Below are 23010 nucleotides of genomic sequence, written 5' to 3'. Positions count from 1 at the left end.
ATATGTATCATTATTGTATTAAATACTTGTTAGCATAAATTTTTGCAAAGTATTATTAAAAATATATAAATAACATATTTTAAATTTCTTTTAATGCTATATCTAGCAAATAAATATCTGGCTAACTAGCTGAAAATCATAAATATTCGTCAGAATGGTATCCATTTAAATCATTTTAATAGAATTTTTTTTTATAATCTTCAAATTCCTTTATTTATTATTCACTTTTTTATTATTTTTATTCATTCATTTTATAGTTATCATTATCTTTCTTTATTTCTAACAGGACATTACTAATTATAAACCATGATAAGCCAACATAATCATTATTTTCATTGAAGAATTGAATAGTTTTTGGATTTCTATTTCCTCTTATGATTGTTTCTCCAAAATATTTTTATTGACTCAAAAAAGTGAAAGTCTGTCCTAGTAAAGAATCTTTCTCAAAGTTTACTGCATATTAAACAATATGTTCAGGTTTTCTTAAGTAGCATATGATATACCATAAAGTAGCTCTTATTTTACATTTTTTACTATAATATTTTTTTCTGTTTGTTTCATCATAAAATCTATCTCTATCTTCATCTAAATTTTTAAAGAACAAAAGCTCAAACCTATTTTTTATTGCTAATAATGTAGACAAGATTCTTTGCTATACTATTTCTGCACTCATCTTTTTTTTCCTCTCTACTTTTATGAGTTTGGAAAAATTACCTGTGTAAATTTCAAACTCATTTTGAGCACCAAAGAATTGCTTGAGATTATTTATTTCTATATTCCATTGATTATTTGCTTCAATAGCCTATCAAATTATAAATAAATATATATTTTTACTAAGAATAAATTTTTGAAAAAGAAAATTTTACGAAATCAATTTCCTATTCAAGATAAGTTTTATTTTCTTACTCATCTACAATTTCGTTAACAAATGTAGGCGGATTGAATATTAAATTATTATCAATAAAAGTTTAAGATCTATCTCCTTCTATATCGTTTTTACAGTGTTTTTCATACTGGTCTTTTACTTGTCTATATAAAATACCTAAATGATGATTAAAAATTATCAAATTAAATTAACTCACTAAATATTTTACCTAAAATGCTTTATGATTAATAAGATGGTTTGTCATCTTTTTCCATAAAATCAGGGTACTCTTTTATTGCAAGGTTTTTTGGTAATTAAGGAGAAATACCTGTTTTTGCATAATCTACAGCTTATGCATGTAGTGATGCCAACTTTAAACATTTAGGGTCTTCAGCGTATAATGGACTTTTATCTGCAAAGACTAAATGAGAATTATCTATTTTACCAAGATTTTCATTATTTATAAAATCTATAAAAAAGTCTAGCATTTATTCATTATCATCAATCACTTCTCGTACAGGATTTTTAGTTTTAAACTAAGTATTAGGCTTTTTAGAGATTTCTATATCATACTGTTCTTATGAGATTTATTTTTTTTAACTATTATCATCTTCATCATAGTTAAAAGGTTCTTTCTATTCCAAGGGAATAAATCTTTAATCCCAGCAAATAAAATAGCAATCACCATCCAAATCGGAACCTTTTACATATAAATTAAGTTAAAAAAAAGTAATTTGAAAAATAAAAAATTTACCTGCTATTTATGAAGTGATAGGCTCTTTACCTTTTTAAGGGAATATTAGGATGTTCCTTAATTTTTTAAACTATCATAAAATTAATAAATTAGAAATTTATAAAAACTTTAAAATATTACAGGATTTATTTTTCCTTCTCCTAATCTTTACGAAATAGTTTCCAAAGTAACAGCTTTTAATTTTCTAATATCACCAGGATGTAAACATGGGTTTTTAACTACAATTACATCTCCCTCAACTTAAAAGAAAGATTTTTCTGAATCCTAACTTATATATGCAAAAACTTCATCTTGTTCTAACACATTATATTCATCTATAACACCCATCAATCTTGCACTCTTTTTAAGAAAAATGTTACTCTTCTTTCTCAGAATATAAAAACCCTAAAAATATTAAAACAAAATTAATAAAATGAATTATATTTTTTAATAATTTAATCAATATTCTTTATTGAAAAAATATAAGAATATAAATATTTAATAAAATTAAATAACTTGTTAAATTTATGATTATTCATTATTAAAAATTAACTGTTCATATTTAGCATAGTTTTTGCGATTTTTGTGAATAATTTATTAGTTTATTAAAAACCTAAACCCTTATTATTGATATCAGAATTTGTAAAAAAAAATTCAAAATTCGAGGTCCAAAATTAACTTAGAGTACGGTAATTTTCTCATTTTTAAATAGCAATTATTTATTTAAATGGTGATGGTATAAAAAATAAATATTTTAATAGCATTTTCTAATTAAAAATTACTTTTTACTAGAAAGGATAACTTAAAATTTTTATTGTATTAACTTGAAATTTTTTGTTTAAATATTTGTTAATATTTTATGTTGAAATATTAGCTTTTCATTAATTTATCTATTTTGAAAATATATTTTAAATATTTAATTTACTCTTTTTTTGAGGGTATGAATAACTCCTTTACAGAATATATCTTAGGCCATATCAATCCTACTTGTCTACATACTTCTTAGAAGATGGGTGATTGGAAATAATCTTGTTCCATCCTTTGAATAATCTGTGTTAAAAAGTGTAAATATACTTGCATCTTTCAATGCTGACTTATTTAACTCTTCTATGTATTCTTGCTGAGCTTAGATGAATTATTCGTTTTCAATACCTAGTGATCTAAGTAAGATAATGACTTACCTATTCAAATATCCAAATCTATATTTGTTTCTATCTAGAATATCAATTATTAATTCGTCTTATTCATCTGTAATTTTATATTTTATCATACTTTCTCTCAACTATATTGTATTTTTTTTATCACTTTTATAATCAATTGTCAACACTCCTTTAGCTCCTCCATATCTTACTTATATAGCACACATAAAAAAGGCATTAAGATGATCCTATTAATATTATTTAATTTTGAGATTTATGATTACAAATTTTATTAATCTAAATTTTACTGATATTTTTCTTATAAGATCTTATGAAATAGTTCCAATACCATCTGTAAAAACTTTTTTCTTTTATCTAAAGTAGCAAATATTTCCATTAGCATCAACTTCTTAAACTGCTGAGGGTGTAGTAATATCATCAATGAATTCCTTTAAAAGGATTAAATATTTAAATTTTTAATATTAAATAATTTTATTACTATGTTAGGTCTTTCTTTCAAGATATAGGGAGTACTTGAGCTAAAACATTATCCAATTCTAGCAGATTTTTTAGCTGGAGGATTAATACCTGAAAAATCACCAATTCTTGTAATTACATCTTATTTTTTGAGAACTTCAGTTTCATGAAAGAACCAAGATGATGAGTTCCTAAGTTGAGAAGCACTCCATCCAAAATTAATAAATTCCCAGTTTAAAACTTTAAAGGATTTAAGCTTTTACCTGAAATATCTTGAGACATACTTCATATGCTTTGCATTTTCTAAGGAATCATCTTAAAATGTTCCTCTTATAAATGAATCAGTTGAGTCTTAAAAAATTCTCAAAACTCTATTTGACAGTTCTAATTCTTTTAAGTTATAAATCAATCCACTAGGAGTAATACTTACCCTTCTTGTTGCGATAACTTTGACATCTCTTTTAGCTCTGATCTCTTAAATTTTGAAGTAATTCTAAAAAAAATAACGAATTAATTTAAAAACAGGAATAATTAATTTTACTTCTTATCTTTACACGTCCTAGAAAAGTATTTAGAAAGCTGTAAAATTGAGGCGATTAATTTCTTTCTTTTAGTTGTAATAATACTAAATTCCTTTTTCTAATATATACTCTGATTTACCATCTCTTATTTAAAGATCTATATAGTCAAGAAATTCTCTTAATTTGACGACACTTAGCTTTAAGATTATTATAAATAAATAAATAAATAAATAACCTCTTAGTTGCACAAATAAATGCAAAAATATTTAATTTACTTTATTGTGAGATATTAGTGTTAAGATCGAATAGCTTAAATTGAATGAATATCTATTTAGAAGTCTTTCCCATTATTAGTCTAAATCATTTTCAGGTTCTTAAGGAAAATGTTGTGACACATTTGAAATAGGAATAGGGTCTGTATCTTTAAACACGTTTGAAAAAGAATTTTTAAGTATCGTTTAGAATGTATTGACTGTTTCATTTTCTATCTCAATACAAATAACTGTATTGTTTACAAATTCTATTCTTTTAAGCTCATTACTGATGTCATGAGCAAAGAAGTTATCTACTCTAATCCAAGTGTTCTTTTTTTAATCCAAGTTTTCTTAAATATTAGCTGAATTTTCTCTGACAAAATATTTAGGAGGAACAACTAATTAAAAGTAATACATATTTTTACCTCTTTAATCAAATCTTATTTCATTGCAATATAAATATGGAAACTCAATTTTTAGCTAATAATCATTATATGCTAACACAATAGATACCGATTACTATTTTTACTTGCTCTTAAAAAAAAAATATTAATTTTATATTGTTATTGCTAATAATCTAAATAGAAAATAATTTAAATAATAAACATTTTATTAAATTTATATGGATACATAAATTATTAATTTAATATAATTACCTCTGATTCATCATTTTACATATAGATGCTGATTGTGTTTACATAGTCTATGTTTTCCTAATATTTTAAATAATTACTAAATACTAAAATTCAGTAAATAGCTTATTACTTCAAATTAAAACTAACAATTGTAGTATAAAGCACCGCCGTATAATTCAAATATCCCTAAACTAACTTGAAGCAATTTTATATTTACAAAATTCATCTATTCCTTAGCATAATTCGATAATTCATCAGTACAAATTTTCAAATAATTTTTTTTTTCGTTGTCATTATGTTTTGTTTTTAAAAAGAAGTAATATTTTTCATGTTTTGTCTTTACATCAATCTTTGAATCGTTCAGAACTTCTAAATCCTATTCCGTTCCACTTAAAATTATAATCCAGCTATTTATCCTTGCATACTAATCTTTTTATTAGTTTACAGTATTTATTTTAGACTCATTTTTAGAGTTCTTTAATACATTTTAACAAAAGCTTTTTATATTAATTTAGAAAATGTTTTAGCATAAAAAATAAGTAAGTAAGTATATGAAATAAAAACCTTTCTATTTTATTAAAGCTAGCCATTTCTTCCTTCAGATGAATATCATCATTTTCTTTTGTAATAAAGTTTTTTAAAAACTAATATTCACTACCAAGTAAATTGCTATCATCATCATTATCCAAAGACTATTAACCTTCCTAAAAATTTAAGCTTTTATCTATCAAAAATATTTTAGAAAAAAATTTGGATTATTAATATTTTATTACAGTTTACTCTATATCTCTCTTCTTTCAGGTGTTGAGGTATATTCAAATAATTATGATCAATAGATTTCTGTATCTCTTTTATTTTTTCCTTAACATCATCAATGGTATCTAAACCAATCTACTATTGCTCCTTTTTTGGAGTATAAATAGAGACACATTTAATGCTTTTAAATCTATGTTGTTGCTCTTAAAGATATTTTTATATTGATGCAAAGCATAATGAGGTAGTAAAGTTTTTAGAAGTTATCTTTCCATTTATATAGCCTATACAGCATATGATTTTTTCCTCTTCTATAGATTGTTCAATCATTTTAACTTATCTATTTTTTATCTAATATCTAAACTTGTTAAATTATTGAATTGTTTAATTATTAATAAAAATCAAGATATTTTATTTTTTAAATCTTAGATTGCTTCTCTAAAAAATAAAATATTTTTATATTTATTTACATACTTAAATAAAAATTCTAAAAGATATAAATTTAAGCTTAAAAAATTAAAGTTAATTAATTAATTAATGAAGTATTTTTAGGATATAATTTTATTAGCTCCTTCATATTTCTTCATAAAAAGTTTGTTAAATAAAAATTTAAGATCAAGTTAGAATATATAAAATTCTTTTTACTTAAACAAACTTTTACAAAATAGCGAGACAAAAGAATACAAAATCTAATATCATTAAAATAAAATGAAATTAGCAATTAAATTATATCAAAGTAATTTAAATATTTTGATAAATTGTAAACAAATATTTAAAGCTATTAAGATGATAAAATAATATAAAAATTTTAGAATTTTAAAAAAATAAAATTGAATTAGCAATTAAATTTTTAATGAGTAAATTTTAATTTAAAAATGGTGAAATACTTTGATAATAATATTTTAAAATATTAAAGACTTAAAGCTAAAAAAAATAAATATATAATCTAAAAATAATAGAAATTTAAAAAAATAATCCATCTTATTATAAAAATTAAAAAATTAATCTCTGTTTAATTATTTAGTTTGAAGAATTAATTAATTTTTTGCTAAGCATTTTGAGACAAAAGATATGAGAAATGATATAATTTTAGATTAAAACTGAAATTTTAAAATATAAATGATAATAAACAAGGGATAATAAGGTTGTTTGAAATTTTATGCAAGAGTTTTTTTAGAAGAAATTAAAGATTACGAATAAATATACATTAAAGTTACATTTATTGATGAGTAGAATAAATAATAATTATGTTTAGAAGAAGTTTAATGTTTAGTTTATATTTATTTCTTTATCTAGTTATTATTACAATGACTCTGACATATTTAAAAATATAGAAAATATTATTGATATATCAATGTAAATGTTTATATTTATTGTTTATTTAGCTTTATATTTATTTATTTATTTATGTATGTGTTGATTTATGTATGTATGAATTTATTTGTTGTTTTTATTTGCGATGCAAACTATTTTAAAATTGTTTTATGATTATTAAATTAAGAAGTTAATTTTAATAACTATTCAAATTGTTATTATTTATTTGTTTATTTATTTATCAATCAATTTGTATAGTTAATCAGTGTTTTGTTCCTCAATAGTAGGGCATTCCCATGGGAGGCATACCACCGGGAGGCATACCCATAGGCATACCCTTGGGGATGAAATCACTTTCGGCGAATAAGTTGTAGATACCCTTTTCAATACCGTTTAATAATTCCATGATTTCTTTATCGTTGAAGGCGCTTTGGTCATTAAGGTTTTACATGTAGTCTTCATCTTCCAAAGAGTATTCTTCGAAAACAAGATCGTTGATCATCATATTCAAAAGAATAGGAACTAATTGAGAAGTTTCAACAGTCTTGGGCATTTGTTTTAAGATAGGTAAGAAGTATTCTTACTTTTCGTTCAACATTTTAATTTAGAATCTGATGATTTCCTTGGTAATATCAGCACTGACGGACTTCTTCTTAGGTAACTTTTCTTTTATTCTTTGACGAACGGTAGCTTACATCATGAAGATGTGTTGACCCAAACCTCTTTCCATCAAGCACATTTCAGACTATTAATTAATTAAAAGATAAAATTAGTAAGTACTCAATTAAATTTAATTTGTTAATGTAAGATAAATTAAAATATCATATCAATCCAAATAGATTTTTATTTAGCTTGCAGTAATACTTAGATATTTTATCAGTCGAAAGATGGTGATTATTTAGAATCATAAGTAATCATACAAAAATAAAATGCATCATTTGATATCTAAGTGTAGTGTATAAAATGGTTGTTGTCTGATTAGTTAAAACCTTTTGGGTTATTTTTCTTTTGCTATATAACTATTGCTATTATGCTAAAAGTTAGTTGCTGCTGCTACTACTATGCGGATTGATGATGAAACTCTAATGTATCCTTGCTATGTAATGAAATAGAAATAATTACTTTTTCAAGAATTTCTTGGGTAATGCCAAGCTTAGCACAGATATCTTCTTGAGCCTTCATGAGCATGTTTTCAATATCGTTCATGTTTTCTTGCATTAAGAACAAGTATTTCTTCTTATCGGTATGCATGATTTCTCTTCTTTCTATTTATCATAAGTTAAATTAAAATTAGATTAGTTAGCAATAATTAACTAATTAATGAATAAGATTATTTTTTTCTTTGTTATTGAAAATATTGCTATTTTTTCCTGCCAAAATTATAATAAAGGGGTTATTTATTTATAATATTGAAGTATCTTTATATCAGTGAAGAAGTGATTTTTTTTCAGCCGAAAGATGGATAATTTATAAACATGTATGATTCATGTAATGAGATTGTCATCAGAGACACCATCTTCACTAGATACTTTGTAAAGAGATAGCAGTTATTTACAAGAAATAACTAACATATCTTTAACATACAATTTTTTTTAAGATAAGTAGATAAAAAATTATCTTTAATATCTTATTTATAATTGATGGCAGTATCCATAACAAAGAAAAGAAATAGGATGAGAAAAATGTAAGCTCTCGCTTAGCATATGTTGAAGGATTAATAAATTACCTTTTCTATTTTCGAAAGTAAGTCTGATGAATTCTTCTTCAGCGAGGTCAACAGAGTGTTCGACGATTTATTAGTAGGTTTAGATGGAGATGTATTTTTGAGTGTCAGGGATATAAGTGACTTGGATCTTAGAGACTATATCGTTGAGCTTGCCTTCAGGGAAGTCGAACTTCTTAGTAGATTCAGTAGTGAGTTAGAAGGTTTCAGCAACTTATTTGTCATTGGTAGGAGCAGAAGAGTCCTTAGTGACGTTCAATAATCTGACGAAAGCATCAGCCCATTGAGCAGTTTCGAAGAGCTTAGCTTGAACTCTTTGGTTGGCTTCAAGGAGACTAGATTGCTTTTCCTTGATAATTTTATTAATTTCATTGGTGTTAAGAGTAACAGTGGAACCGTTAACAGTAGCGTATTGAGAAAGGTTCTTCAAAGAAGAAGCAGAGCTCTTCTTTTCAGCAGCCTTAGTAGAGAGGTCCTTTAAGTCGAAATCCTTCAATTCCTTAAGGATGCAAACGAAGTTCTTAGATAAGTTATCCTTTAAGGCGAATATTTGTCTTTGGAGAGCTTCGAAAGCTTTGGTTGTTTCAGCTTAGCTGTCAGTTAATTGCTTCCAGTCGATAGATTATTCTTCGATCTTTAAAGTAGCCAAGTGGGCTTCTAAAGCTTCAACTTCACTGCTCATTATTTTTAATAGTTTTCTTTTGAAAATCTTATTTTTCTTTTTATTTTTTGCTACAATTGTATAATTTTTCCTGCAAATCAATCTCGCCTTTAAACTGAAAATTAGTAATTAATTAAATTTTTTATTTATGGCTAATTTATTCCTTTTATCTATAATTTTCCATTTGGTCCCCCTCCTCCTCTAGAAAGTTCGATTAACTCTTTAAAATATCTTTAATCAATTTTTTTGGTGTTGTGAGTTTTGAACAAATTTTGAAATATGTAGACAGAGAGTTTTTAAGAGATAATATTTCTTTCTTTCAAAAGATATTAAAAGCATTTAATAATGAAAAGCATAAAAGTAAAATGATTACAAGGTTGATCAACTAATTGATTTATTTATATGTAAAAATGATTAAGCATTTAAATGAGGTTCTAAAATAAAAAAAAATTGAATTCTTAAGATCTAAGAATTATTAACAAAAAAGGGAGAGTTTACGCGATTTATTTACATGTTTTTAGCAAAAAGATATAATTATTGTAATGAATAATGCTCAAATATCCCTTTTAAGTATGATTAATAGTGATAAATTAAAAAATATTCTTATTAAAATACTTATCTATAAAAAAACCTAAAATAACTAAAAATAAAGCATTAGTAAATTTGTTATTTTGATATACAACTTAACTCTCTATCTATAATCTAAGTTAAAAGAATATCTTTTTCTTATCAAATTCATCTGTATCCTTAAATTAAAAAATTTTAGAATATTTTTTAATAATTACCCCAAAAACAACTTTAAGTATTTAAATTTATTTATAAAAAAGAAGAATATTCAGGTAGGAATTAAGCATACAAATAATCTATAAATTTAAATATATATAATAAATAAAAGCACTTCATCAATTTACTTTAATCTAATTTTTAATTATATTATGATAAAATAGATATTTTTATTTAAATTAAATAAATGCCATAAACAAGATATAAAAACTAATATTAATTTTAGTGACTAAATATACAAATTAAATGATTTTTAATTCTTAAATTAATTTTATAATGTATTGAATCAAGTTAAAATTTTTTATTCTGAGAAAAGAGAGTATTTTTTACAGTTGAAAATAACAATTTTTGTGATTTTGCAATATAAAATATTAAAACTTGTTCTCAGGATATAAATATATAAAGATTGATTCGACATTTTACTGATTTAATAAATAAATTGTTTTTCATATAAATTTAAAATATATTTGTATCAAACAACGAACAATCAAAGTATTTAAAATTATCAAAGTTAAATAACTTTATTTATTTAACTATTTTTGAAGATCAATATAAGTTCTTTATATTAAAAATAGATATTATTAAAATAAAAAATAATTTTACTAAATAGATTTAAAAATACCTATTAAAATCAAAAAAAAGATGTATTTAAAAATGTTTATGAATAAAATGAAGAACTAAAAATTTCCATTTTAAAAAAAACATTATCAGTAAATAATTTATTTAAAAAATAATGATAAATAATATATACTCAAGATAAGAGTAAGCGAAAATATACAATCAAAACTATAGATATTGTATTAATTGTTATATCATAACTTAGTTCCAATGATCATTAAGGCATCTAACCCAAATGGCTTTTTATTAATTTTTATCTGCTCGTTAAATTTTTCAATAACCTTATTTTTTATTTCTTCGCTATAATATGTCCCTAAGACTTTTTTCATTTCTTCTTCTGAAATATAATGGAAAGGAGTGAATTAATTCCAGCAAATAATATTAGAGAAACCAGCACTTTCCATCATTTTAATGAGGCTTTCCCTATCATTTAAGTGGAAATAAGATCTACCTTACTAAACATATTAACCCATCTCTTTTAAAACTGTAGGAATTAAAGTATAATAGTATAAACCTTTATCATCTCCCCAAACTGAAAATCCAGCTACTCCTCCTTTTTAAAGTACTCTGTAAGATTCTGAGAGCATTTTAACAGGATCAGGAGTTATATGAAGACATAAATTACCAATCAAGCAATCAAAACTTTCTTATTCGAATGGTAATTATTCAGCATTAGCTTTTTGAATTGTTAAATTGTACTTCTCGTAGTTATTAACTTGATTTTCTTTGTATTCTAATTTTAATCTTTTACTCATTATTTGAAGCATTTTTTCTGATATATCTGTAGCAACATATTTTGCAGTTTACTTTTTATAATTTAAAATATGATTGTAGAGAAAACCCGTTCCAGCTCCTACTTCTAATATAGAGTCTCTCTTATCAATTTTGAGCATATTAGCCAGAGATAAAAATAAAACATTTGATCCAGAGTCATAAGAGGAGTAATCTTCAGAAAACTCGTCCCAAAACGTTTCAACATCTTTAATAGTTTAGTTAGCCATTTTAAATAATCAAGATTTTTTAATAAAATTTTCAACTAATCAATAATTTTTTTTATATTATTTTTTAATTTTTTTATAAAATGCTTATATAAGATATTTAGAATATCATCTAGAAGATTTCAATAACTTATCTAAGTTAGTTGTTATCAGTACATCAATCATATCAGATATTTAAGACTGTAATTTAATTTAGTAATTTGATATTAAATGTCAGTTTATTTTTTTATTTATTAATTGTATTTTAAATCAAGTAAGAATTAAAATAAATCTAATAAATTCTTAAAATTTTAATATTTTTTAAATAATTCTTATTCGCTAAAATGAAAATTCTATGATTTAAAAACAACTACAATAAATTTTATAAGTCACTTACAGTATAATTTCTTTCATTAAAAAAAATATGAGATAGAGAGAATAAATAAATATATTTCACTATCATACTTTAAAAAAATTATTTTTACATAATATTTATTAACTTTTTTTACGAAATATTGTTTTGTTTACTAATATTTTTAACTTTACAAAGAATTTCAAAGAATTTTTTAGCCTTTCAAAATAGATTGAACTTTCATTGTTATTGGATTTTGCCTCTAATCAGAAAACTTTATTACTTCCTTTATATTCACATAAATTAAACTTGTTCATGAGATTAGCTGAAATGTTAATTCTTTATTTATTTTGAGGAAAATTTTCAAACTTCGATAATATAAATTTTATTTGAATATTTATAAATTTAATTAAATATTAAAGATATTTTCTTTTATAAAATCTGTAATTTTTATGCACATATGTATATACATACATGCATATAGAAATAAGTAATCATCTTTCAACAGTGTTGAGAGTTCCATTTTTATTTTTATTTTTAGAACTTTTTATTTGATTTATCAATTAGATTCTAATTACCTAACTAAATGTCTTTCCCAAATGCTTTTCCTTTAAGTTTTTTTTATCTCATGATATTAATTAATTATTTTAAAATGAATAAAAGAGATCAAAAAAACTTTGTTTGGCAAGCAAAAATAAATATTTTAAGAAATAAACTTATTTTTTTGTAAAATTTATATGAATAAAATAACATATTAATGAGTTATTTATTTACGAGCTATAAAAATGAAATACAATTAATAATCAATTTTTAACACCTATTATTAATAATCCATCTAATCCAAAAGGAAGCTTATTTTATTCAAGATAACTTTTTATCTTTTGTTATAATTTACTTTTTATTTCTTCAGCCTTTTCTCCAGCTTGTTAAAGTACAGTAATATTACTAGGAGAGTTTAAGAAGTCCATCATTCCTTATTCAGTTTAATGATAAGGAGAGAATTAATTCCAACAAATAACTTAGGTGAATCCTGCATCTTCGACCATTTTGATTAGTTTTTCTCTGTCATTAAGATGGAAATTACTTCTTATTTGAGGATAAGTACATCCATTTTCAGTTAAAGTTTAGGGGATTATTGTGAATAACTAAGATTTTTCTTTATCTCCCCATACACTGAAACCAGCAACTCCACCTTTTTAGAGAACTCTATGAGATTCTTTAAGCATCTTTACAGGATCAGTGGTGATTTACAAGCACAAATTAGCTATGTAACAATCAAAAGTATTATCTTCAAAAGGCAATTCTTCTCCATTAGCCTTTTGTATTCTTAAATTATACTTGTCTATCAGCATACCATCCTTAAAAGGTTCTTCTATTTATAACCTCCTCAGAATATATTGAAGCATTTTTTCAGACAAGTCTGTCGCAATATATTATGCACCATGCTTTTTGAAATTCATTGTGTGATTAAATAAGAATCCAGCACCAGCTCCAACTTCGAGTATTGATTTACGATCTTGAATTTTAAGCATATTAATTAAAGATAAATAAAAGAGACTACTTCCATTATCCATATTAATGTATTAAGAAGAGAAGTCATCCCAATAAGCTTCTATTTCAGTGATAGATTTTGTTGCCATTTGATTGGTTTCTTTTAAAGATAGTTTTATTTTTAATTATTTTCAAAATAACAATTATTAAGTTTACTATCTTTCGGAAATAAAAAAAACCAATTTTTTTGATACGCAAAATAAATCTTTAATTAAAGATACAATACATACAATAGAAAATTTCTTTTTTTCTAAAAATTTACCTAGCAATGTAAGATTATCTTAAATTCTGGATTTTTTTTACAAGCCTATTCATCTATTTCATTGGATTAAAAATATTCTGGAATTATTCTTTTAATCAAAAATATAAATGAAGAAGTTAGATTAAATTTATTTTCAAATTTAGCAAAAAAGCAAAATTCCTTGATATTTTACATTTGTTTGAAGCTATAAAATAGAATGAATTTATATTTTTTTACAAAATTTGAAAAGAGGAAACCCCATATCTAATTAATCTCTGAATTTTTATTTTTGATCAATCTAAAAAAAATTTAAGCCCAATATTTTATTTTTTTGATTAATAGAAAAACTTTGGAATATTCTTAATCCATCATTTATTTATATTTATACATATATTATTCTATAAGCATGAAATGGATGGGCTTTTAAAAAACTTGCAGTTTTTAAGTTTAAAACCTCAATTGTTTATATATTTTTAGATTAAAACATCTTTAAAAAAATTAGCTTTTGTTTTTCATCAGAAATTGTTTAAATTTATTTGAGTTTATAGTAAGATTTTATTTTTTAACTGATCAAACAAAAAATAAAAAAATATAAATTTAAAAAGTAATTTCTTTAAAGAGCAAATAACAAAATATGCTAATTTTAAATCCAACAAAAGTAATTTTAAATTATAATATAAATTATTTATAAATAATTTAAAATTATAGCAATTAAAATTAAATACATTTAATATTTAGTCATTAGAAATTAAATTTGAGTAAAATAATATTTTAGTTTTATTTCTATGACATAAAGTTTTTTTCTCTATTTATTTTTTCAAGTCAGCAAAGTCTAAGTGAATAAGATGCTAAATTATTAGGAAAGACATTAGAAAAATTAAAAAGCCTCCACATATTAAATATCGATTTTGTGTAAAGCAATTCTATCCATAGTTTAATATAATATTAGTACTATATTTATTTATTTAAAAGAAATTGCTAGCTGATGTCATAATACTGTTTTTCTCTCATGCTTTCAGGAATTTTAAAATGTTAAAACCTCACATCTTTATCTATTAAACTAGAGTAATATTAATAATTTATTTCATAATTATTGATAGAAATCTATTTATTCACTATAAAGTTAGTAGAACATGGAATAATAAAAGGTGTTCAGTTTAAGTTCTGCTTTAGCTCAGGCTAAAAATCTAACCTATTTAAAAATCTTTATGCAGTAAAATATTATTTTACTCAGTAGAAATTATTTAATAAAATTTATTTAAAGGGACCATAATTTTAATAGATAAGGAGCTTCTTAGTTAGGTTAAGCTTTAGAAAACCTAAAAAATTTGAAATAATTAACCCTTGATTTAAGGTAAAATTAATTTTGCTTCATGAATCTATTAAATTATTTTTTTAATTTAAATTATTTCAATTTTACTTTGAATTCATTCATAAGAATTTGAGAATAATTTAATTACTTTTTACTTTATTCAATACTTTTATTAGAATATTTTAATTTTTTTTAAATTAAAAAAATTTAACTTTAATATTTTTTCTTGTCTAATAGCTAATAAAAAGAAAAAGGGTAATATAAACTTGGCTAAATAGGAGATTAAGGATTATCAGATTTATCAAAAAGTATATCCTAATGCCCAAACATTGAAGAGTTTGAATTAAATTTATTGTAAAATAAATGATCAATATTTTTTTAAATAAATTTATTAATTTAAAATTTTTAGGAACAATCATATTTTAAGAAAGGGAGTATGCAATTTAGGTGGAGCAATAGCTCAACTTAAGAGAATTAGAAAATTAAATTTATAATTAGCGTAAATATTTAGCTATTATTATAAATAAATAATTATTAATTTAAATATTTATTAAATTTATTTGATTAGTTTAAATACTCTAGGAGACGAAGGAGTCATGGGCTTTTGTCGTGAATTATAAATATGTTAGAGTCTATAAATTTTACACATAAACTTAATGTAATAATTACACTCTTTTCTTAATTAATTTAATTATTAGGTATCTAAATTTTTTTATATTTAATAATATATTTAGGTAAAATGAAATTGAAGAAGGTTACATAGAAATAGGCACTTTATTAGGACAAATCGAAAATCTTTATGAGATCGATATAAATTTTATGTAAATTTATTAATAAACCTACAAAAATATATCTTTAAATATAAAAGGGGAAATAACTATTTTATAAAGACTTTAGGATTAATGTGTAAAGGATTAGGAAAAAGTAAAAGTTTGGTCTCAATAAAATTAATTTTTTAGTATTATTTAATTAATTAAATACATATAAAATAACTAATTTAAAATTTAACATTTAAAATTCAAGCAACCCTTACAAAAAATTTCCATATGATGACTACCGTTATATCGATAATGAGGCTATTTTAAGAAGAGCCTTGCAACTCAAGTTGCAAAAAACTAAACGCTTAGTTTCATTCACTTTGGATCTTAAAAAGCCATGAAATTTATTTTAACTCTATTAATTGTCTTTTATAAAGCTTAAATTTTTTGATTTGTTTTAACTTAAAATAATTAATTAATTTAAATGTTTGTTATTATTGTAATACTTATTTTAAAAATAGCAATTATTAATTATTTAAATATAAAATTTACTAATTAATTAAGTAAAATTTTTTAGGAATTTGTAATAATACATTTAAATTAAAATATTTCTTTTTTAAATGATAAATAAGTTTATTTTTTATTTTGAAGTTAAAAAATAATAAAATAAATAAATCATAAAAATCTTTAAAAGGAAATTAAAATTTAAATTATGGATATTTCTTATTCATTAAATCACTGTAGAAAAAAAAAGAAAAATCTTTTTCAAAATTTATTAAAAGTAAAAGATAGGTTAGCGATAATTAAAATTCTATTGCTAATTGCTGACTTGTTAATTTATTTTTAAATAGAATATATATATTCATTCATTAATAATTTAATCAATAGATTGATTGATTTTGTTAAGAAAGCAATAGAAAAGTATAAGGAAAGAATCAAAGAACTTTGTTAGATAAAGTTAAATTAATAAAGTAAGAAAGAATAAATTAATAGTATCTTCATAAAGAAAAAAGATTCATTTTTATTGTATTTATAGGATGATAGCTAAATTATTTATTAGAAGTAGAATTTTCTTTTAATTTTAAATTGACTTAAACAGGATAAAGAAAATAATTCTTAAAAAAACTATTATATAAATAGGCTCTTAGAGATTGATTGCTTTGAACGCAAGATTTTTTTCAACAAATCCTGCTAACTAATTTAATAATTAGGAAACCTCTTCTACCTATTAAAATCAAAGAAATAATAGAAGAGAACCTTCTGAATTCAGAAGAAACAACTAAGAAAGATATTAAAAAAGAGAAGGAGAAGAATAGTATAGACCTAGAAAGGAAAGTACAATTTTACAAATTTGTTTTGGAATAGCTTATCATATCATTTATAGTTTATATATTTAAGCAAAAGGCGTAAAATTGCAAAAATTATTTACTAAAATCTAAATTATGCAAAAGGTATTACATGGGATGAATATTTTAATTTATATGCTACCAATAAAATCCACAATATTAGTGAAGCTAAGTTCCCTTACAACTTCAGGGGTATGCAAGACTTTGTTCCAATCGTAATTTTGTTAATTTATTTTTCCTATCAATCATTTATTAATAAAGCAATTACAGCAATTTTTTTAGAGTAGAAATACATAAGATTGTAATAAAATAAGCATACTTAAATGTAAATGATAATACTAAGCAATTATTTTTTAAAGAAAAAAGAATTCGATAATATGATCTTCGCTAAAGGTGAAAATTACGCTGATTTTTGCAAACAATTCGATAGAAGAATGGTTTGGTTCATGAAATCCCTTGCAACTAATAAAGATGATGATTTACCTTACTCTGAATTGAATTTCTTACTTCAAGCCAAAAAGGGTGCTGAATTACTTAGAAGAAACGGATATTAGGTACTTAATCAATTAATAAATATTTAATTATAATATATACATTTTTTAATATTTATCTCCTACAAGCTATGTTCTCCTTACAAATATGATATATTTTTAAGCACATAAAAAATTAAATAAAGAATCAAAGTTAACACTGTTAATGATAAATAGTTTTAGAACTTTCTAATAAATAAATTTTTTTGGTAAATAAGCGAAGCTGACGTTTTATGTAAAAATATTAGATTAATTTAATTGAAGATAATGAAGGTTTCTAAAAGTTTGGAGGTAAAAAAGGAGGTCAACCTTTTGAAATAACTCATATTATGGGTTTAAACAGCAACAGAACCAGAAATGCTGGTACTGATGCTTATTCTATTATCAGAGATTTAGAAGAAAAAGGTTTAATTATGTTTATTGGTAATCAATTAAAAATGGATGAAAATGGAAATTATGATTTCAAGTTAACCCGTGATGATGATAAATAAATGATTTTAAGAGTTCATTACAAATTCGCTACTCCTTATATTCTTTAGGTTACTGACAGTTCAGGAAAAGTTGTTTCACCTCCTCCTGAGTCTTATATTCACACTGCTGTCTTTGAAAATTAATTGAGACTTCCTCCTAAATTCTCTCGTCTTGATCTTCATTTCCTTGACTGGTAAAATTTTCTTCAAGTTTAAATAATATTTTATGATTTAGTTTAAAACTAAAATAAATTAACATAATTTTGATTTTATTGAGCTAGATTAATTAAATGAAAATTTGTCAACTTTTATTGCAAAATTTATTTAAATTTAAAATAAAATTAAAATAGGATCAAGCTTTATAGAATATAGAACGAATGGAAATTAGTAGATTTCGATAGATTCTTGAGTGGTAACAAACTTATATACTCTGAAAAGGAATAGAGACAATTATTTAAAGGAGAAAAAGATAACTGAACAATCAGCAAATGAAATTATTTATCTAATTAATCTCCAAAACAAAAAAAATAATAGATGAAAGTAGGAGATAGATAGAATAGAAGTTAGTTAGTTAGTTTTTTAGTTAATTAATTAGTTAATTAGTGATAATTATTGTTAATAAAGTTTATTTAAATGAAATAATTAATTATTATGAATAGATATTATTGATTTGGGATTATTAAAACTAATTATAAAGCATTTCATATACATATTATTTTATATTTATTCATTTTTTTTCTTTCAATAAAGATTTTTAATTAATTAATTATTTAACTTCAACTTAATAGTTTTTATCATCATTAATATATTTTAATCTTATCATTATTCATTTTATACAGTATTAATCAATCACCAATTATCTACTAAAATATATTTAATACATAATTCAAATCCTAATTTTAGTAATTTAAGTTTAGATATTCAATTACTATTTATTAATATATTTTAGACTTTTTTTTAATTTAATAAACTTCATACTTTTAGCCAAACTATAATACCAATAGCAATAATTATAATAAGACTCACTATGTAAAGTACTACTTTGTTTTTACGGATATTACTTTTTATTCTATCAGCAAGTCTATTAGATTCACTCAAATTACTACTTATATCATTATTATCTTATATCATCTTTCCCACCTTTTGATTTTAAGCCACAATTGCTTCTGAAATTTGATTCGAGGTATCTTCTACTTAATATAGTACTCCTAGAGCATTTTTAAGTTTACTTGTTCCGTCGCTTAGCATGGCTCCTGTTTTAATAAATCTTTCTCTACCAGTAGATTCAACATCTGAGAGCTGATTATATTAATCTTAAAGTTAATGTTAATTAAGCATTTTCAAAAAATTATCACCTCTATTTTTTAGTCCATCAAAGAATCCCTACGCTTATCGTCATTAATAGATTCTTCTACTTTAATTTATTTTTTTTTTAAGCTATCCCATTCATTTCTATACCTTTTGATCTTTTATTACAATAAAATTCCTCACACAATATATTCTCACATACCATATTAATAAGTTTACTTTTTATTATAACTATTGCTTCGTTTGATATGGTAAAGAATTTACTTCTATTTCCATCTATTTAATCTTTAAATATTAAAATATTATTTATAATGTTTGCAAATCTTATATTTACTTGTAAGTCAGCTTCGTTTAGTTCATATTTAATATCAATCATGGTCTTATCTTTTTTATCTATTAAAATATATTTTTAATTTTGCTTAAAAAAAAAGAACAACCAATAAGTATTACTCTAATCAAGATTTTGGACATTAGCTAACATTTTTTAAATTTAGTTAACAATTTTATTAAACTCTGTTTCGCAGGACTCAAATAACTCTGACATTTACTTTTATATAAAATTTTGTTTACAAATACCTTTTAAATTTATATTTTTAATGCAAAAACTTTGTTGTGAATATTATATTTAATTAAATCTGATTAAAAAATTTTAAGAAAATTAAATTGCTTAACAACCAGATTCTGTAAGTTTTATCCAAAGTTATCTTTCCATCTATTTCATTTTAAAGTTTATTTATTTCTATTTAAATCATTTTTAAAAATAATTTTCATTTATTATGTTTTAATTATTCATATTCAATCAATTAAAAAAATAATTAAATTTAGTGATAATTTTTTCAATTAGATTTTTAATATAATTTAGCAAAATATAAAATTTTGTTTACAGATACCTTATATGATGATGATCCCTTGTCAGGGGATTACCGCCATTAAGGAATAAAATTCATTTCAATTACAAATATAAAACATTTAGTTTTGGTTAAAAAAATAATTATATTAAAGAAAAGATTTATCATAAAGGTTTATTTTCAACAATTATCTTATTAACAAAAGCAGATACCTTATAAATTTATATTTTTAATGTAAAAATGTTGAAGTGAATATATATATTTAATTAAATCTTATTAAAAATTTAAGAAAATTAAATTGCCTAACAACCAGATTCTTTAAGCTTTATACAAAGTTATCTTTCCATCTATTTCATTTTAAAATTTATTTATTTCTATTTATCCATTTTTAAAAAAAATATTTTCATTTGTAGAGTTTTAATTATTCATTTTCAATCAATTAAAAAAAAGGAAATAAGTGATAATTAATTAATTAATTCATTTTATTCGATCAGATTTTTAAAATGATTTAGCAAATTTCTGAAATTTTATTTTTTTAATTTTCATAATCAAATTTTTTTAAAATTGTCATAACAAATTTTTTAAGTCAATTAAAAAAAATAGTCAAAAAGAATTTAAATTTATAATATGTAATTAATATTTATTATGAAATATACAAAAATTGAAAACAAATATGATCATATTTTTAATTAAAATGTCACTATATTTTCTTTAAATAGAGTAATTTTCAAATAAAAAGCTTTTAAATATGGTTATAGAAAATGCTAAAAAGCATAGTTAATAAAAGTATAAAAAAATTTGATAAATTTACTAAAATTCTACTAATAATTAGTTATAAAATTTTAGTAAAGGTGTTAATAATTTTTTTAACATTCTAACAAATTACCTAGATAGATAAAACAAACCTGAGGTGACTAAAATGTTTCAAATAGTTTAAGGCAACAAAATATTTTTGCATAATTTTATTCAAGACAAATAACTAAATTTAGAAAAAGCAAAATTCTTTTATAAAATAAAAAGATTTGAATGCTTTGAAAAAATTTTATTACCACGCAATATATGTCAATTAAAAAAGAATATTTAAGATTTAAGCAAAAAATTATATTTATTTATCCTACATCTGCAAAATATTTAAATTTTAGAAATATGAAAGTATGAATAATCAATCTTCTTTAGAAAGATACTTTTAATTTTATCTTCTGTTTATTACACTGAAAAATCTTTTGTAAACACAAGTAAACTTAGCAAATATAAATAAATGATATATTTGAAAATGATAGATGATTAATCAGATTACATAAAATAATCAGGTGTATTCTTAATTAATTTAGAAAAATCATATTTCACAATTGAAATAACAATTAGAAAAGAAATTTATTCTTAATTATAAAAGAAATTATCACTTTCTTTCAATTTTGTGTTAAAGAGGATTTTTTATTATGCAGATAACAATAAAAGAAAAATAAATAAATATAGTAATTAAAGTTAAGAAAAGAAAATGAATAAAATCATTACTTCTGTTTTGCTTTTAGGCCTCTTCGCCTTCTCTTCCTATATGGTTGCTAACAAATCTTCTAGCACCACTCTCCTCCGCTCAAGCAATAATGACTTGGCTGAAATGTACGCTGAATTCAAGCTTGAACACAACATCGTTTTCTAAAATTCTGAAGAAGATCTTTACAGACAAAACATTTTCTTCTAAAACGTTCGTTACATCCAATCTGAAAATGCCAAGAACAACACTTTCAAACTTGCAATCAATATTATGGCTATCCTTACTGATGAAGAATACTCTTCATTATACTTAAACTTAGATCAATAAGAATCAATTGATATTTTTGACTCTTTGGTCGATGATAACGAAACTGTTGGTGATATTCCCTCTGAAGTTAATTGGACTGCTCAAGGTGCTGTTACTCCTGTTAAAAACCAAGGTTCCTGCGGTTCTTGCTGGGCTTTCTCCACTACTGGTGCTTTAGAAGGTTCTTACTTCTTAAAGAACAACTAATTGATTTCATTCTCTGAATAACAACTTGTTGATTGTTCCAGACTCTACTTAAATATGGGTTGCAACGGTGGTTTAATGCCTAGAGCTTTCAGATACGTTAAGGCTCACGGTATCACTACTGAAGAAGAGTAATTAATTTAACAACATTTAAAATATACTAGTCTTATAAAAGCAATTATTTCTTCATTATCAAAATATAAATTAATAAAAATAAAACAATAAATAATCAAGTTAAAATTTAACAAAAATTGCTAACAATTTTAGTTAGTTACATTGAAAATAGTATAATTATTAAACAGCTGTAATAAATTACTAATCAGATGATAACAATTCATACTTACAATTTATTTATTTTATTTATTTATTTAATAGATATCCCTACACTGCTAAGGATGGTAAGTGCTAAACTAAGTAAGGTTAATACAAAATCAAGAGCTTCTCCACTGTTCCTAGAGGAAACTGTGATAAGTTAGCTGCTGCTATTGCTTAATAACCCGTCTCAGTTGGTGTTGATGCTACTAACTTCAAGTTCTACACTTCTGGTGTCTTTGATAACTGCAAGAAGAAACTCAATCACGGTGTTTTGGCCACTGGTTACACTGCTGATTACTGGATTATCAAGAACTCCTGGGGTACTGCTTGGGGTTAGAACGGTTACATTAACCTTAAGAGAGGAAACACTTGTGGTGTTTGTAACACTGCTTCTTATCCTCATTTCTGAGAAAAAAATATTAAATATTGATAAATTATAATTAAAAAAAAGCATTTGATTATATATTTATAATTGTTTGCAATTAAAGTAATAAAAAATCCTATTTTAAAAAGCAATCTAT

General features: G+C 22.7%; 8 protein-coding genes across 8 annotated transcripts; 3 read left to right on the top strand and 5 right to left on the bottom strand. All coding sequences in view use genetic code 6, as the record gives it.

Moving 5' to 3' along the window:
- Positions 1–136: 136 nt before the first annotated feature.
- Positions 137–5707, bottom strand: TTHERM_00853150 (RNA-dependent RNA polymerase RdRP2; the record flags this gene model as incomplete). Its single annotated transcript, XM_001026321.2, has 14 exons — positions 137–802; positions 867–1042; positions 1095–1565; positions 1620–1689; positions 1740–2003; positions 2524–2985; positions 3046–3186; positions 3237–3707; positions 3756–3932; positions 4011–4523; positions 4646–4702; positions 4755–5121; positions 5189–5348; positions 5398–5707. The coding sequence occupies 14 exons, from the start codon at positions 5705–5707 to the stop codon at positions 137–139; spliced, it is 4305 nt and encodes a 1434-aa protein (XP_001026321.2).
- Positions 5708–6968: 1261 nt separating this feature from the next.
- On the bottom strand, positions 6969–9096 carry TTHERM_00853120 (transmembrane protein, putative; the record flags this gene model as incomplete). The annotated part of the gene is made up of 3 exons (XM_001026318.3): positions 6969–7436; positions 7814–7956; positions 8418–9096. The coding sequence occupies 3 exons, from the start codon at positions 9094–9096 to the stop codon at positions 6969–6971; spliced, it is 1290 nt and encodes a 429-aa protein (XP_001026318.2).
- A 1574-nt stretch (positions 9097–10670) lies between these two features.
- Positions 10671–11477, bottom strand: TTHERM_00853110 (UbiE/COQ5 family methyltransferase; the record flags this gene model as incomplete). Its single annotated transcript, XM_001026317.1, has 1 exon — positions 10671–11477. The coding sequence occupies one exon, from the start codon at positions 11475–11477 to the stop codon at positions 10671–10673; it is 807 nt and encodes a 268-aa protein (XP_001026317.1).
- A 1131-nt stretch (positions 11478–12608) lies between these two features.
- TTHERM_00853100 (UbiE/COQ5 methyltransferase) lies at positions 12609–13445 on the bottom strand (the record flags this gene model as incomplete). The annotated part of the gene is made up of 1 exon (XM_001026316.1): positions 12609–13445. The coding sequence occupies one exon, from the start codon at positions 13443–13445 to the stop codon at positions 12609–12611; it is 837 nt and encodes a 278-aa protein (XP_001026316.1).
- Positions 13446–14138: 693 nt separating this feature from the next.
- Positions 14139–16291, top strand: TTHERM_000853099 (hypothetical protein; the record flags this gene model as incomplete). Its single annotated transcript, XM_012800651.1, has 11 exons — positions 14139–14255; positions 14306–14355; positions 14420–14509; positions 14570–14662; positions 14721–14810; positions 14862–14951; positions 15147–15263; positions 15319–15408; positions 15478–15567; positions 15644–15867; positions 15933–16291. The coding sequence occupies exons 1-11, from the start codon at positions 14232–14234 to the stop codon at positions 16289–16291; spliced, it is 1317 nt and encodes a 438-aa protein (XP_012656105.1). The 5' UTR covers positions 14139–14231.
- Positions 16292–16704: 413 nt separating this feature from the next.
- TTHERM_00853090 (hypothetical protein) lies at positions 16705–18490 on the top strand (the record flags this gene model as incomplete). Its single annotated transcript, XM_001026315.3, has 6 exons — positions 16705–16729; positions 16808–17002; positions 17119–17228; positions 17373–17567; positions 17792–18207; positions 18364–18490. The coding sequence occupies 6 exons, from the start codon at positions 16705–16707 to the stop codon at positions 18488–18490; spliced, it is 1068 nt and encodes a 355-aa protein (XP_001026315.3).
- A 495-nt stretch (positions 18491–18985) lies between these two features.
- TTHERM_00853080 (vesicle transport V-SNARE protein amine-terminal protein) lies at positions 18986–19865 on the bottom strand (the record flags this gene model as incomplete). The annotated part of the gene is made up of 5 exons (XM_001026314.3): positions 18986–19312; positions 19369–19479; positions 19541–19606; positions 19656–19714; positions 19772–19865. The coding sequence occupies 5 exons, from the start codon at positions 19863–19865 to the stop codon at positions 18986–18988; spliced, it is 657 nt and encodes a 218-aa protein (XP_001026314.2).
- A 1694-nt stretch (positions 19866–21559) lies between these two features.
- On the top strand, positions 21560–22898 carry TTHERM_00853070 (papain family cysteine protease; the record flags this gene model as incomplete). Its single annotated transcript, XM_001026313.3, has 2 exons — positions 21560–22305; positions 22550–22898. Exons 1-2 carry the CDS (start codon positions 21668–21670, stop codon positions 22896–22898), a joined length of 987 nt encoding a protein of 328 aa, XP_001026313.1. The 5' UTR covers positions 21560–21667.
- Positions 22899–23010: the final 112 nt, after the last annotated feature.

The sequence above is a fragment of the Tetrahymena thermophila genome (assembly GCF_000189635.1).
Source record: "Tetrahymena thermophila SB210 genomic scaffold scf_8254034, whole genome shotgun sequence".
Taxonomy (NCBI): Eukaryota; Ciliophora; class Oligohymenophorea; order Hymenostomatida; family Tetrahymenidae; genus Tetrahymena; species Tetrahymena thermophila.
This window is presented reverse-complemented; position numbering and strand designations above follow the sequence as displayed.